The 14,338-nt window shown below is 43.0% G+C and overlaps 1 protein-coding gene across 4 annotated transcripts in view; it reads left to right on the top strand.

Annotated features, from left to right (window-relative positions):
• The first annotated feature begins 223 nt into the window (after positions 1 to 223).
• Positions 224 to 14,338, top strand: part of ZNF385B (zinc finger protein 385B) — a 198,284-nt gene continuing 184,169 nt past the window's right edge. For 2 of the 4 annotated variants that reach the window (XM_079979909.1, XM_079979912.1), the window contains exon 1: positions 1,412 to 1,492. In XM_079979909.1, the coding sequence (XP_079836035.1) occupies positions 1,423 to 1,492 (70 nt within the window). In that variant the 5' untranslated portion in view covers positions 1,412 to 1,422. Of the gene's footprint in view, positions 355 to 1,123; positions 1,273 to 1,411; positions 1,493 to 14,338 lie in introns of those variants that run through there. The other 2 variants (XM_079979910.1, XM_079979918.1) reach the window with 2 other exon arrangements.

Raw genomic sequence — 14,338 nt, forward strand, 5'->3', positions numbered from 1 at the left:
TGTGGGTAGATCTTGAGTTTTCCAGTTCTTAGCGATGAGTACTCTTGCTGCTGTTGTTAAAATTTATTATTATTATTATTATTATTGATGGGGGGGGGGAGCTGCGTCCCCTGGCTAGGCCCATAGGGAGCCGAAGGGACCTCTTTCCCTCGGAGTTGACTCCTATGTGTCAGGGGTGCAGGGTATATTTCAAAGACAGCCGGAAGCGACGGAATTACCGTGAGAACCAGAAGAGAAGAGTCCCGCGCAGCTTTTGGGCACCGTGGAGCCCTCTTGGAACAGGTGCAGCAAGAGGAAAAGTTGCAGAAGGGCTCCCTCACTCAGCGTCTTCAGGAACGCAAGACGGTGGCAAAGGTGGGGCTTCCCTTTCCCACCCGCCTCCCGTCTACATTCTGACTCCCCCCCCCCCTCAGCCCCCTGCGCGCGCGCGCGCGCCTTCTCCCCTCTCACCTGCTTGGCGAGGGTCGTTGGCGGGGCCCAGGCTGTGGCGGGCGCATGCGCTTGGCGGGGACCAAGCCGGCGCGCTGCTGCTGCTGTTGCTGCTGCTGCCGTCCTCCCCTCCGAGGTTGGGGCTAGCGGCTTGCTGTTGGGACGGGCAGCTCCGCGCGCGCGCGCTCCCCCACCCCACCCCACCCCACCCCTCCGCGTGCCAAAGAGCTCACGCGCCCTCACACTCACACATGCGGACCGGCTGCGGAAACGGGCAGCAGCAGCAGCAGCAGCAGCAGCGCCTGGTCGAGGAGGTAAGAGGGGCTGGGCAGGCGGGAGCGCACCTGGCAGAATCTGCTCGCCTCAACTTTGACGCGCTGAGGGGAGGAAGAGCCGCGGTTGGGAATGGTGCCTCTTTCGCCTGCTTGCTTTGCGTTCGAGGACAGGCGGGAGGCGAACCCCCCCCCCCGACCAAAAAAAAAACCCCACCCCACCCCACCCCTTGCCCTCTCCCCCGTCCGTCCCGGCGGCGCGAAAGCGAGGCTAGCCCACCGAGCCGCGCGCCAACCCAGGCGGTGATTTGTCCGCTGGCGAGGCTGGGCGAAGGGCGCCCAGCTGCTGCTCCTCCAGGCAGCCGGAGAGCGAGCGAGGGAGCGAGGGAGCGAGCAAGCAAGCAGCATCCCGGGGCGGAGTGTGAGGGGAAGCGACGGCAAAGAGGCACCGGCGGCGGCAGGTCAGTGCAGGCGGCTGTTGTGGGGGCGCCTGGCCGCGCCTTCTTCGTACCTCTCAGCGCCGGGGCGCTCTGCCTTTCCTCGGAAAGTTTTGGCTGCGTCGGGCAAAAGCGTAAGAGCCGCTTCTTCCTCTCTTGGACTCGGCGGCGGGGGGAGGGAATTCCCGCGTCCCCGCATCTCTCCCTCTTTCTCTCCCCCCCCCCCCCCGCCGTGTTATCTCCTCCTAGCTTGTTTCAGGCGGGCGCGGAGTTCATCATTTCTCATGTCTCTAAATAGGTCAGTGTCTGCAAACCGTGCCAGGTTTGCAGAGCCCACGGGTGTGTCGCTGAAAGGTAGGAGAACTGAAGAAGCATGGGATTTATATAGGGGGGGGGGCAGAACACCCACCTGTCATCTTCCTCTATCTGGCTCTGCCTAGCCGATTGGGAAGGAAAGGTCTCAACAACAATTGTTTAAAATTACTTCCTTTTGACCCCGAGTGGTCAGAAAAAAACCTGTCAAAATCTTTCTACAAATTCTACTTTTAGTTAACTATTTTTATTTATTTGCTTGATTTTTTGGAGAGGCAGCTGCCCCCTGCCCCCCTGGCCACACCCATGGGGAGAAAAGTGTGTGTGTGTGTGTTTGGTTTACAAAAGAGAGAGAGAAATCTTTGCTTAGAGGTTTCTTGTAGACTTTGGTTTTCATGTTGAAGGAGAGAGAGTTCCTTTTGGCAGTCCTCTTAGCCTCACTTGACTCCTAGCGCTTTTTTTTTTTTTTAAAGCTCTGGTTGTTCTTGGAAGGAGGTATTTCCTTCATAAATGAGGAATTAGCCTACTTTGAGGAATCATCCTTGATGATCTAATTACAGAGCAGAGATGTGTGTGTGTGTGCGTGTTTGAGGTTTGAAGCTTTCGCAGAGAGGAAGGTGCACCTAGTTGCCGGACCACAGGTCTTGATGCCGGGGCTGGTCCAAGACATTTTGGCACCTGAGGCGGACCCCCAAATGGCAACCCCCTCCCCGCCAGTAAAGAAGGGGTCAGGGAAGATCTACATCAGGAACAAGGTAGTGTGTGTTGGGTGAAGAGATTGGCAGCAGGATCTGCTGCCCTGGTTGACCCTGCTGCCTGAGGCGTTTGTCTCACCTTGCCTCATGGGTGGGCCGGCCCTGCCTTGTGCTTTAGCCGTCGATTTCAAGGGGCATAATGGTAAAGAAGAATGTGATATCTTGCTACCAAGCACTTTCTCTGGAGGAGGATTTCTCAGAAACACGTGGCTCTCAGTAAAGGAACAAATCAAAAAGTGGAAGCTTGTTGCTGTTTATTATGCTTTCAATAAGTTTTTTTTTAAATGCCCATGAGCATAAAAGATTTCAGAAACAGCTGATGCAGCAGCAAGCTCTGTGCAGGATTATTCCACAATAGTGCCTTCTCATCTACCAAGATGCACTAATTCGCAAACGATGCCAGCAGCAACAACAAAAAGTTATTTCCCACCAACCACCCTAGCTGTGTCGTCAAGAAAAGTCTGAAGGTTATGGAGGATTTGTAACCTTATAATCAATTCAATAGAGTGAACATGGGAAGGCAGCCAGCTGTTGACAAAATAAGTTCAGGATAAATTTAGAAATGTTTATCTCTTGCTGAAACTGATGCATTTTTATTTTAACTTTCTCTTTGATGTCTCATGGCTTATAAATAAAAAACGAAGAATAAAATAGTGAGCTGCTGTTATCAGGATTGTAAGATACATGCACTCGTGGCAAACATCATTACTGATTTATCTAAGAATACATTTACACTGACTTGGTTTATAAAATGTAATGTTTAGCATAAGGTGTTTGCATATCAGGTGCGTGTTGATTTGGAGGTGAGATATCATTGGGAAACGCAGCACTCCCAGTGTGAGGGCTCCAGGACTAGAAGGGAATGCTCTGGCGAGAAGCTCAAATAATTGGATAAAAGGTAGTACAGCATGCTGTCCCTGGATCCCTGCTTAGGAAACATCTGGCTAGTAAGCAATTGCAACACATGGTCTTCCGGACTCCACTTTAGTTAATTGCTCAAAGAAAGAGTACACGAGCTTCTCCCTTTTAGTTAATAGAACTCCTTCAGAGCTGTAAATTAATGAGGAGAGGGTCTCTAACATACTGCCCATCTCCTAGTCTTTGACCGGTGTAATCATGCAATTGTGGAAAGGTTGTTTGCTTAGCAATAGCTGTACCATCAATGTCCAGGATAGATTACAGTGATTTTTGTTCTCATAAAATGCAAATTCCTGTTTCAAAGGGTGCAAGGAAATAACTTTGTCAGAAATATACGGGGACCTTACACAGCTGTTTAGTAGGACTCTCCAAATTTTAAAAGGTAAAATGTATGAATTCATACAATTATGCTGATAGCAAGCATTTCATGCCTATGGCGCAAGGTCAGACAACATTAATGTTTACATTTTCCAGATAGCTATATTATTAGAATGAAGAAATGGGAAAATTGAGTTGAAAAAGTGTACTGATATGATAGTAACTATGGAGGTCAAGTGGGTTGTCTGACTAGACCATGTACCTTGTTGAGTTATTAAACATAAAAGTGTCTTGCCTTTAGTGTGGGTAGGGAATAAATATTTCAAATGTTTTAAATATTTCAGATATTAAGGTGGTGCTGACCTGCAGTTGGTAACAATTTGCTATCCTCTCCTGTGCATTCTCTTATCAGAGATAGGTAGTTTAGCTATCATTCCCATCTATTTTTCAGGAGTGAGTGCTGTTCATTAATTAGACCAGGTGTGGGGAAACTTTGGTCCTCCACCAATTGCTGAACAACAACACCAGAGGATAGCTCAGTTGTTGGAGCATGAGACTCTTAATCTCAGCGTCATGGGTTTGAGCCCCACATTGGGTGAGATCCCTGCATTGCAGGGGGTTGGACTAGATGATCCTTGTGGTCCCTTCCAATTCTATTATTCTACCTTCTATCCAACTCTCCTCATCCCTGGCCACTAGCCATGCTTGCTGGGACTGATTCAGACCTGTAGTTCAGCAACATCTGGAGGGCCAAAGCTGATGTCAGCCAAACAGATCCATCCAAGCACAAGAGAGAGGTATCATCAGGTTCAGGAGAGCTCTGACATGTACACAATTACATAAACATTTAAAATTAAAATTGCAGGGCAAAAAACCCAACACAGGGGGAAAAGAGAGAGAGCCCATGTGTGCAGTTGCATGGAAGAAAGCAAAGGGAAAGAAGGAAGGAAGGGACACAGGAACAATAATCTCTCCTCAAGTGGTGTGACTTTCCTTCTATGGGCAACCACCCTGCCTGAGAAGGGGTGGCTATGAAGCTGCAGATCAGGCCAGCTAACAGCTTCAAGGGTTTTTTTTTTCCCTCGAGCAGCATTTTGTTTTGCTTCCTCACTTGCTTATAATTAAAAGTACCATAACAAGCAGGATAGTTTCTGAAAATAAATGTTCACTTCTTGAATATAAAAATATCATTTGCTGTTTGCACCCTTTCTCCCTGAGAATAAAGGAATATATTGACTCATTAGTTCCAAACTCTCTCTCCCCCCCCTCTAATTTTAACAGTTTTACGCACATTTATTTCCCACCCTTCTTTTCCATTTCCCATGACTAATGAAGGCAAATAATGAAAACGGCCTGAGAGATGCTGTGGTAGATGACTTAAGCAAAGTTTTAGAAGGGAGAGAAATACACACACAAACACACTGCATGAGAATTCATCTCTCTTAAGGAGTTTCAAGGATTTCCTATCAATGCCGCAGCTTTTCAGTCAGCAAATTGACCAGGAATTGTGCCATTTTAAAGATTATAAGGTCTGATTCCGTAAGGCAGTTTTGCCTAGCATCAGTTTTATCTGAGTCTACTTTACAAAGCAGGTGAGGCTCTTCATCTTTGAGAAATTAGCTGGTGCCAGCATGTAATTGGGTACGGAAGTTCAGTAGAAGGTTATCCCTAACATACTCTAGTTAAGTTGCAAAGATCAGGCCAGCGTTATTTATTCAGAAGAAAAGAAAGGTGTCACAGTCTCAGCATCATTTTCATGCTTAAGTTCCCTTGTACTTGTGTGGCACCTTGCAGGCAGGATGCATTTAACTCGACTAGTGAGCTTTCTTCCGTTTTAAGCAAACAGGTCTACCGTTGATAAAGCTGCATCTCCTATATTTTTCTTAAGCATTCTAAGGAATGCAATAATTTGCTATTGAGATTTTAATAGTAAAATCAAATAATGGTGTATTGTGGTTGACATACACTGAGAAGCATATTGAAGATTGTGCTGAACCCCCTTTTTTCTTATGATTGAAGGTGGCTAACAATATGCAAGAAGACATCAAACATTCATTAAAAAGACACAGATCCAGAATATTATATAAACTAAATTATTGAGAATTGAAGGTTTTCCTGAAGAGTGGGTGGGTGGAGGCTATAAAGAGCTTTATTTTGCAAAAATAAAATAAAATGGTAATTTGAATAGATGCGCATTGAAGTGTATTGTGTTCTGCATTCTCTAAGTGACATTGCTGGGTTCTTTTCAGTGGCAACCCAAATGGAGCAGCTCACTGCAGTAAATAGTTGAGGCTACAAAAACGTCGGTGACAACTGCAAAGCCCTTATAACTCCCAGAAACTCTAGTGCCTGTCTCACAGATGCAGACAATTAGATAATAAAAAAGCTTTCATCTCTCTTGTACTGGATGTCCAGTGAAAACATAATGTTGGAGATGGTAAGAGCAGTTTGACAATAGCTAAAGGAGGGGCAGGTTTATACTTGCTCATAACTAAACAAATTTATTTATTTACAACATTTTGTGTGCTGCTCAGTAACAGTGTTCTCCGGAAGGCTTACAATGATAAAACATTAAGGTATAATAATAACAACCAATAAAGCAATAAAAAGCAACATAAAATTTCAGTAACAGCAAGTAAGTTGGCATAATAAAGTACACGGCAGGTCTATAGTCAGTTGGTTAAGGTCCAAAAAGCCGGGCGGTTTTGTGGGGGGAGAGGCAGAGATTTTCACCTGGCACTGAGAAGAGTATAAAGAGCCACTTTTGGAGGACACACTATACTTGTGCGGATGCCTGATTATCGTCTTCCAAAGAAACTACTCTATTCCAAACTTAAAAATGGAAAATGTAATGTTGGTGGTCAACAAAGGAGGTTTAAAGACTCTCTCAAGGCATTTCTAAAAAAAATGTAGTATAAACACTGACAACTGGGAAACACTGGCCTGCAAGCACTCCAGTTGGAGAGCAGCCTTTACCAAAGGTGTCATGGGCTTTGAAGACACTCGAGCTCAGGACGAAAGGGAGAAACACGCTAAGAGGAAGCATACTTGGCAAACCCTCACCATGATCAATTCCTGCCTGGAAACCTATGCCCCCACTGTGGAAGGACGTGTGGATCCAGAACTGGCCTTCACAGTCACTTACGGACCCACTGTTAAAACCCTGTTTTGGAAGACAGTCTTATTCGGCTACAAATGATTGCCAAAGAAGAAGAAGATACATGGGGTGTCATTACGCATATGAAAACCCTTTCCCCAGGATCTACCCATATCACCTCACCTGACATGCATGCTCAGAGCAGGGACTCCAGCAGTGATCTCAGAGTCTCAGAGGATTAGAGATGCCCAGGAGAAAAACGGATAAATGGGGGTGATGTACACCCCCTCCCCCCAGTTTTCCAGGTTTCTTCCTCGTCTTCCCCCGACCTTCACATCTCAAGTCTGGATAGGTACATGAGGGAGCAGATGATCCTTCATGTAGCTTGGGAGTAGGGTTCTGTTTGCTTATTCAGCAAGAGGGAGTAGAAGAAGAAAAAACGCTGTTATCCAAGGCTATGACTCCTCTTCACAGCTTATGGATCACTCATAGTGTGTATTCCACTTTAAACACTGAAAAGTTCCTACAGTTCTATAACATGCCATAGTTACACATACGATGCACAAAAGCTTTTATTTGCTACCTTCATCTATTTAAGTATTGCAATCAGACGTTGATTCCAGATTGGCACTGCCGCTCCCAAAGTGTTGTGGGTGTGGTATAGATCTGAGGGTCATCAGCATATTGATGCTCTCTCTCTCAAAATCTTCAGCTGGTCTCCAAGTTTTGCATTAGTACAGTGCATTAGTACAGTTTTGCATTAGTACAGTGGTACCTCAGTTTACAAACAGTCCTGTTTATGAACTATTAGGTTTACGAACTCTGCAAAACCAGAAGTAGTGTTCCGATTTGTGAACTTTACCTCAGTCTACGAACAGTGGAAGGGCACTGGCGGCAGGAGGCCTCATTAGGGAAAGCGCGCCTCGGTTTAAGAACGGATTTGGTTTAAGAACAGACTTCAGGAATGAATTAAGTTCGTAAACCGAGGTACCACTGTACTAAGAAAAGTATCAGGTCAGTTCCTGTGGGACAGATATATAATTTTAATGTATTTTTAATCTCTTGTTGGAAGCCACCCAGAGTGGCTGAGAAAACCCAGACAGATGGGTGGAGTACAAATAATAAATTATTATTATTATTTTATTATTATAATCACCCATCACTACTATCTGTTACAAAGTACCTGATTACAAATGTACACACCAAACCTATGAAGCACATTTGAGCCACATTCTTCCCCTCAAAGTATTCTGGGCACCGCAGTTTGTTAAGGGTTCCTGTGAATTGTAACTGTGAGGGGTAAATTGCAGAGCCCAGAATTCTTTTTTGGGGAAAGAATGTGTTTGGAATGTGCTTTAAAGTTAGAGTGTGTACACAGCCCACGTGAAATACCTTGCTGAAGACTATGCACCAGATTATATGTTATTTGTAAAATTTGGTTTTACAGTGAAGTTTATTTGGTCCTGTGGGTAATTGAGTAAAAGACTCTTTTGATAATTAACTAGCCAGAGGACTGCCATCCTCAAATCTTTTTGGTTTTGTAAGAGAGCTTCCTTTATGGAATCACTATCTCATTCCATTTGGGGTTACTGGGTTGGTGTTCTCATTACAGTGCTAGAATGTGTGTGGAAGGTTGAAAGAATTACAATAACTTCACAGTTGTGTGTGATGCCAGGCAAATACCTCATTGGCTTGACATAAATTTATAATTTATTTCTAGCTTGGTTGTTTTTTTGAGCCAAAGCTGATGTGTAACTGACCATACATTGCTATATGTGGTTTTCTCCCCCATTTTTAATACACAATCCAGTCAGTTAAGCACTTTTTTATAATAAATTTTATTAGTTTTCAATTACAATAATCCAATAATAGCCACATTATTTATAACAATGCCAAATTATAATACAGTTTCCAATACCAATCATTCAAATGCCAAATTATGTAAATTAGGTGGGCCCCCGCATGCTAGAATTGATGATTTGCTTTATTTCTGCATTCCAAAATCTTATTAATTTCAATTACACTCCAGTCAAAATAGCAATCCCTTATGCAACAACTGCAATATTAACAACTTCCAATCGTATTGACACATTAAATGATTTATAAAGCTACAGGTGAAGCATTCAAACTATATCCTTACTCTTCCTGTGTGCAGCAATTATTCTGTCTGTGATGTTTCTTTCTGTCCTTGTAAAATATTATGTCTATCTTTTCCTGGTTGTTGCTGTTCTCATTCATGCCTTGGGTGAAGCTAATATCCCATTACAGTGGTGCCCCGCAAGATGAATGCCTCGCTAGACGAAAAATGCGCAAGACGAAAGGGTTTTTCGTTTCTTGAGTTGCTTCGCAAGACGAATTTCCCTATGGGCTTGCTTCGCAAGACGAAAACGTCTCGCGGGTTTGCTTCCTTTTTCTTAAAGCCGTTAATACCCGGGGAATCCGCGCTCCGCAAGACGAAAAAATCGCAAGACGAAGCAACTCGCGGAACGAATTAATTTTGTCTTGCGAGGCATCACTGTATTGTTTCAGAAGTTCTCCATAGTTAAGCACTTTTTAGTGATGTGCACTGAAGAGAAGATTTAGTTCTTAGCATCCTGGTAGGATTGTATGGGAGAAAGTGTTCCTTCAGACGCTAAATTGTTTATGGCTTTATAAATCAGCAGAAGAACCTTAAATCTAGCTTGGTAGCAAAGTGGTAGCCAGTGCAATTCTTTCAAAATTGGTGTGACACAATCAGGGTAGGCTCATCAGCTTCTGAACCAACTTTAAGAACAGCCCCACATTAAAGGAGTTACACTAATCCAGTTTTGAAGTTACCAAAACATGAACCACTGCGGTGATGCCCATTGTTCCTGTCAGCTGAAGCTGGGAAAAGGTGCTTCTAGCCACCATGATCCACAGCAACAGTGATGAACCCAGAAGCACCCCCAGGCTATGACCTGCTCCTTCAAAAGGACTGCAACCAGGTTCAGAACATGTAACCTATCTAGTTTTCAGACATGGGTACAACCAACCAACAAGGTTTCCATTTTGCCAGGATTCACCTTCAGCTTGTGGGCCCTCATCCAGGTCACAGCTGCATCCAACATTGGTGCATGATCTATGCAACCGCATCTAATACAGATGTAACAGAGAAATAGAAGTGAGAGACATCTTGCTCCAAATCGTGAAATGACGATTCCCAGTGGCTTTATATGGAAACATAGGAGCCAACTCCTAGGGACCAAGCTCCCTTCAGCCCCTCCGATAAAGTATTTGAGGGTGCCAGCCCCCCCCAGTTGATGCCCATTGCCATTCAAATGGTGTGCATGTGCCACGTCTTGTGATTGATAGGCAAGGCTTACCTCCCCCCAACCCCGGTATCTTATTCAAGTTGTTAAACACGTTTTAAACCGCATTGGGACAAGAAGATGGAATCCTGCAGCACCTCCAGCATAATTGCATGGGGACTGAGGTACCGTCTTCGCACTCCCAACCCACAAAGCCACTCTGCTAAGATACCATGAATTGATGGTATCAAAATCCAGAGAGAAATCCAGAATAAGCAGCAGGGTTCCGCTCTTCCACTCTTGATAAAAGCCAGCCAGCAGCATGGTCAGGACCATCTCCAAATCAGGCCTCAACCCAGACTGGAATGGGTTCAGATAATACATTTCCTCCAATAGTGCTTTTGGATGGGCATCTCAAGCGCCTTCCCTCCACAAAGGGGATATTTGTGACCAGGCAGTAGTTACTATCACAGATCTCCAGGTCCAGAGCAGAGCAGCTGTTGCTTCTCCTTCATGAAAGGATGCATTTTTACTATGCTCTGGATCCATGCTCTGGTTAATCCACACACACACACACACCCAACTTACTCAAATCAGCCACGATGGGCATGAGTTGAGAGGGCATGTAATCGGCTGAACAGTTATGAGCATATCCTCAGGCTTCAAGAGCTGAAACTGATCCCATAACACCAGACTAGATGCCGTGTTGCACGGTTTATCTAGAACTGCCACAACTGTGGTATCAGAGTCAATACAGAGATGTGGAACTTCTGTCCTCAAAGTGTTCCTTACAAGCTTGTCACAGCAGGCTAAAGACTCTGACATCAGTTGCCTTGATGCTTAATTTTGTTTGGCTGGGCATGGTAAAATTGCATTTGAACTGAGCTCTGTACCTAAGTATATCTACCTGGCAGTCGCAAATGACAGTTTCCTTTAAAAATAGGAAAGTGTATAAATTCTAATTTCACAGTATCTAAGGGATGGAAGAGTAATGGAGTCATAAGGCCTTTCTATAACCTTTGATGTATCTACCCATGATTGAAAAAAGGAGAGAACAAAACTCGTGGTATCTTAATGCCTGGCCATTGAGTACTTCCTCCAATAATAGTTTAAGACATGTGTGTTCATAGATGCTTGGGTAATTATGATTAGGGTTTAATATTATAAAAATGTCATGTAGTAACTACCTAATAATTTTACAGAGAACTGCTTGTGCTTCTGCATACCACAGAATGTGCTTTATTAAGCTAAACATAATAATCCTGAATCCAATTAATTAAATACACTAACTTTCATTTTTTTATTGGCTTCTTTCCTGTGCCATGAACTTTTTTCATCTGAATTCCTGACACGATTGTTGTTTAATCTCAGAAGAAGTTACAATTTATTGAACTTTTGGCATGCACACTTAAAAGAGTTGTTATACATTCTGCACAGAGTTGTGATTTTTCTTATGCATCAGCTGAAAAACTGACAGTGTCTTCTATAAACAACATATTAATTGACATGTTAAAAATGCATTAGAGAACTTGAGCTGCTGAGGTTTGTAGATACACAGCGCTTGGAAACCAATCTGAGCACTTCAGTTCCACCAATTAGTATTGCTGCTAGCTTTATAACAATTGTCTACCAAGGAAACTTCTTTAGGTGTTAAGCATTGCTAATAATTTATCATTAAGATGATAAAGTCCTCTTCTACTTTATGCTATTAAAGTGACAATTCATTGAAGCTATTTGGTCTGCTCTGATGATGACACAGCTAAAGCATACAATTTTCTATGTAAAATAAAAATGCATATGTGTGCAAGCAATATGCAACAACAAAATTAATACAAATAGCAAAAGAAAAATGAATGAAAAGAAAATCTCAATGCTGAAATGCCTGAGTATGTCTTATAATAATCAGTTCTCGTCAGTCATATCATTCTGTTGTTCTTGGTTTCTATGCAGGAGTTACATCTTTTCTCCTAAGCCGTATTACATGGCGATAGACGAAGGAAAATCAAAACTGGCAGGAAACTTGCAGTCTTTACTGAAACAAATATAGAAACGATCAGGCAGGATTCAACTAAGTTGCTGTGTGCATGGAGCAAGATCTGCTTTTGCAATGAGATTTCACCTTCTCTCCTCTTTCTGTGCTCTCCCACTGTCACCCCCAAATCTGATCCGGAGAATTGGGGGGAAGGGACCAGGAGTCTGACTGCATGAGCAAACCTTAGGGGCACACCCCATTTAGCGCCATGTTGAATTCCAGCCTGTATTATTAAATATTCTTTAGGAGGGCCTAAAGCTACAGATCATGGAGGATAATGTATACTGAAGTATAGTTCTTTTGCAAGAAGTGGGCAGCAGTACAGTCAGTTCAGTGCTTTTTCTTTCTCAGTGCTTCAGTTTATTTCAGGAGAGGATTGTATGGCCACATATAATAATATATCACTCAACCTTTCAGTTAATTCATTGATCCAGTGAGCAGACTCAATATAAAATACACAAATCTGTTAACTATTTAAATTACAGAAGGCGTACTTTCACAGTGCTTGTCTGAAACCAGGAGTATTACTACTTTCTGCATTATGTGGAAACTTGTTTGGGCTGAGTGAGTGAGTGAGTGAGTGAACAGAATACAGTTTTCTTGAATTTCTGGTGTATTAATACACAGCTCAAAGGAGGGGTATGTCCCCACCAAAAAAAAAAAAAAATTCTTAAAACAGCAAGCCAGCAATGTGAACAAGCCCTTGGATAATTTGTTTTTAGTTACCAAACTGGCTACGTTGCCTCAAATGAAAGCTGAGATTATCAGTATTGTCCAATAGATGTCTCAGATGATCTCAGCTTTCACCCATGTGTCAAAATGCATCCGCTCCTCACTCAGAGAATTATCTTCTGGAGGCCCTGGAAAGGGGGTAGCTCTGGTACTATGCCATGTGTTCATAACAGAGCTAGACTGGAGACAAGGCACTGAGGCAGGAATTAGAGGTGGGAAGAGATTGCAAGGCATGCACCTAGGAGGGAAGAAACTGAGTAAATATGTGAGTATTAAGTTCAAGGAGGGCAGTGGTGGATTCTGTAGATGTGGATGGCACAAGAAGAGACTATAATCGACTAGGAAAAAAGAGATTAGTGGTGACATGACAATAAATAGGGTGAGTGGTCTGTTGTTTAAATCAGGCTGTGAGTAGATTAATGAACTGTATAAGGTCAGTAGCAGTGTCAAAAAAATTTTTAATCCCACCCCCTCCCTTGTTATATGTCCCATTTCTCTTCTGCTACTTTTAATACTTTTATATGTATTATATTTGGTTTCTCTTCACCCCACCCCATCTTTAAGTTCAGTTCTCCATATTTCCACATCAGTTTGCAATTGTTTTATGTTTTAGAAGTCATAATGAAATTGGCCAGCATTTTGGTAAATTCCCCCCCATAACATACACATTTCCCCTAATATAGACACTTTTGCAAAGCAATTTTCCTTATACATCTTTGCATGTTGCCTTCACTGATAAACGCCTTTAGATGCACATTTCAAACTAGTACATGCATTATTTACCCATTACTTGGTTGGAGAACTGCTTGCAACCCGTGTTTGGTAATGAATTGCCTTTTTCATACCAAACAGGAAAGAGCTGGAATAGGTATCCTGAGAGGAATAAAAACACATGATAGACAACAGTTGGGGGGGGGGCAGGATATGTTAGTTGGTGAAGGCTGAAGAGGAATATGCTGTAGGAACATCCATATTATTCTAAGTCAACAGAAAGAGCCGCTTCTTCCTTCTTCCTCCCTGTGGAAGGCAATCATGCCATAGCCTGTGGCTGTTCTTTTAGTAATTATCACCTGAAGTAGATCGAATTGGGAATTTAGTTATTAATTCTGAAAGCGTGTATCTTGTGGGTTTACCTGTGTGACTGTTTTAGGTTTGGCCAAGAACAACAGAAGGAGTAGAGGAGCTGGAATTAGAATAGCAGCATGCAAGACCTTTTGGTATATCTACCACAATTTCTGTCCCTCTGTAGTGATGCAGTATTGGAGAAAGAAGGCAAAGTTCCACTATAGGTATCAGGATATGTAAATAGGAGAGAGATGTCCACAAATTATAAAAAGGTTCTGCATGCAGAGAGGCTGTAGCAAATTCTCCCCAATGTTTACTTGCTTGGCCTAAGGAATGGAGTCATTTCTAAGAAACCATGCTGCTTTGACAGCTATTATCAAATCACTGATGCAGTAGGAGATACTGCAGAATAAATATGAGTTTCAGATTAGTCTGTTAAATGCTCATTGCAAAAGTATTTGGGTTAAGTGGGTGGTGATCTGCCAAAAAAGGCCTTCAGCCTTGCGATAGCTGTTCAGATACTGATTCTGTGAATACTGTAGCTGGTTTTTGTATGCATTTTCCCACCAGTTGGTGTAAACTCCTCAGTTTTAAAAGTACAGTTTTACACTGAGCTTTTCCTGTATTTTTCTTTCACAGCTGGAGGGTTGTCTGGTTTAAATATACAAAAAAAAAAAAAAAAAAACTAAGAAGGGAGAGCAG

Source organism: Podarcis cretensis, assembly GCF_951804945.1.
Source record: "Podarcis cretensis genome assembly, chromosome: 1".
Lineage (NCBI taxonomy): Eukaryota > Metazoa > Chordata > Lepidosauria > Squamata > Lacertidae > Podarcis > Podarcis cretensis.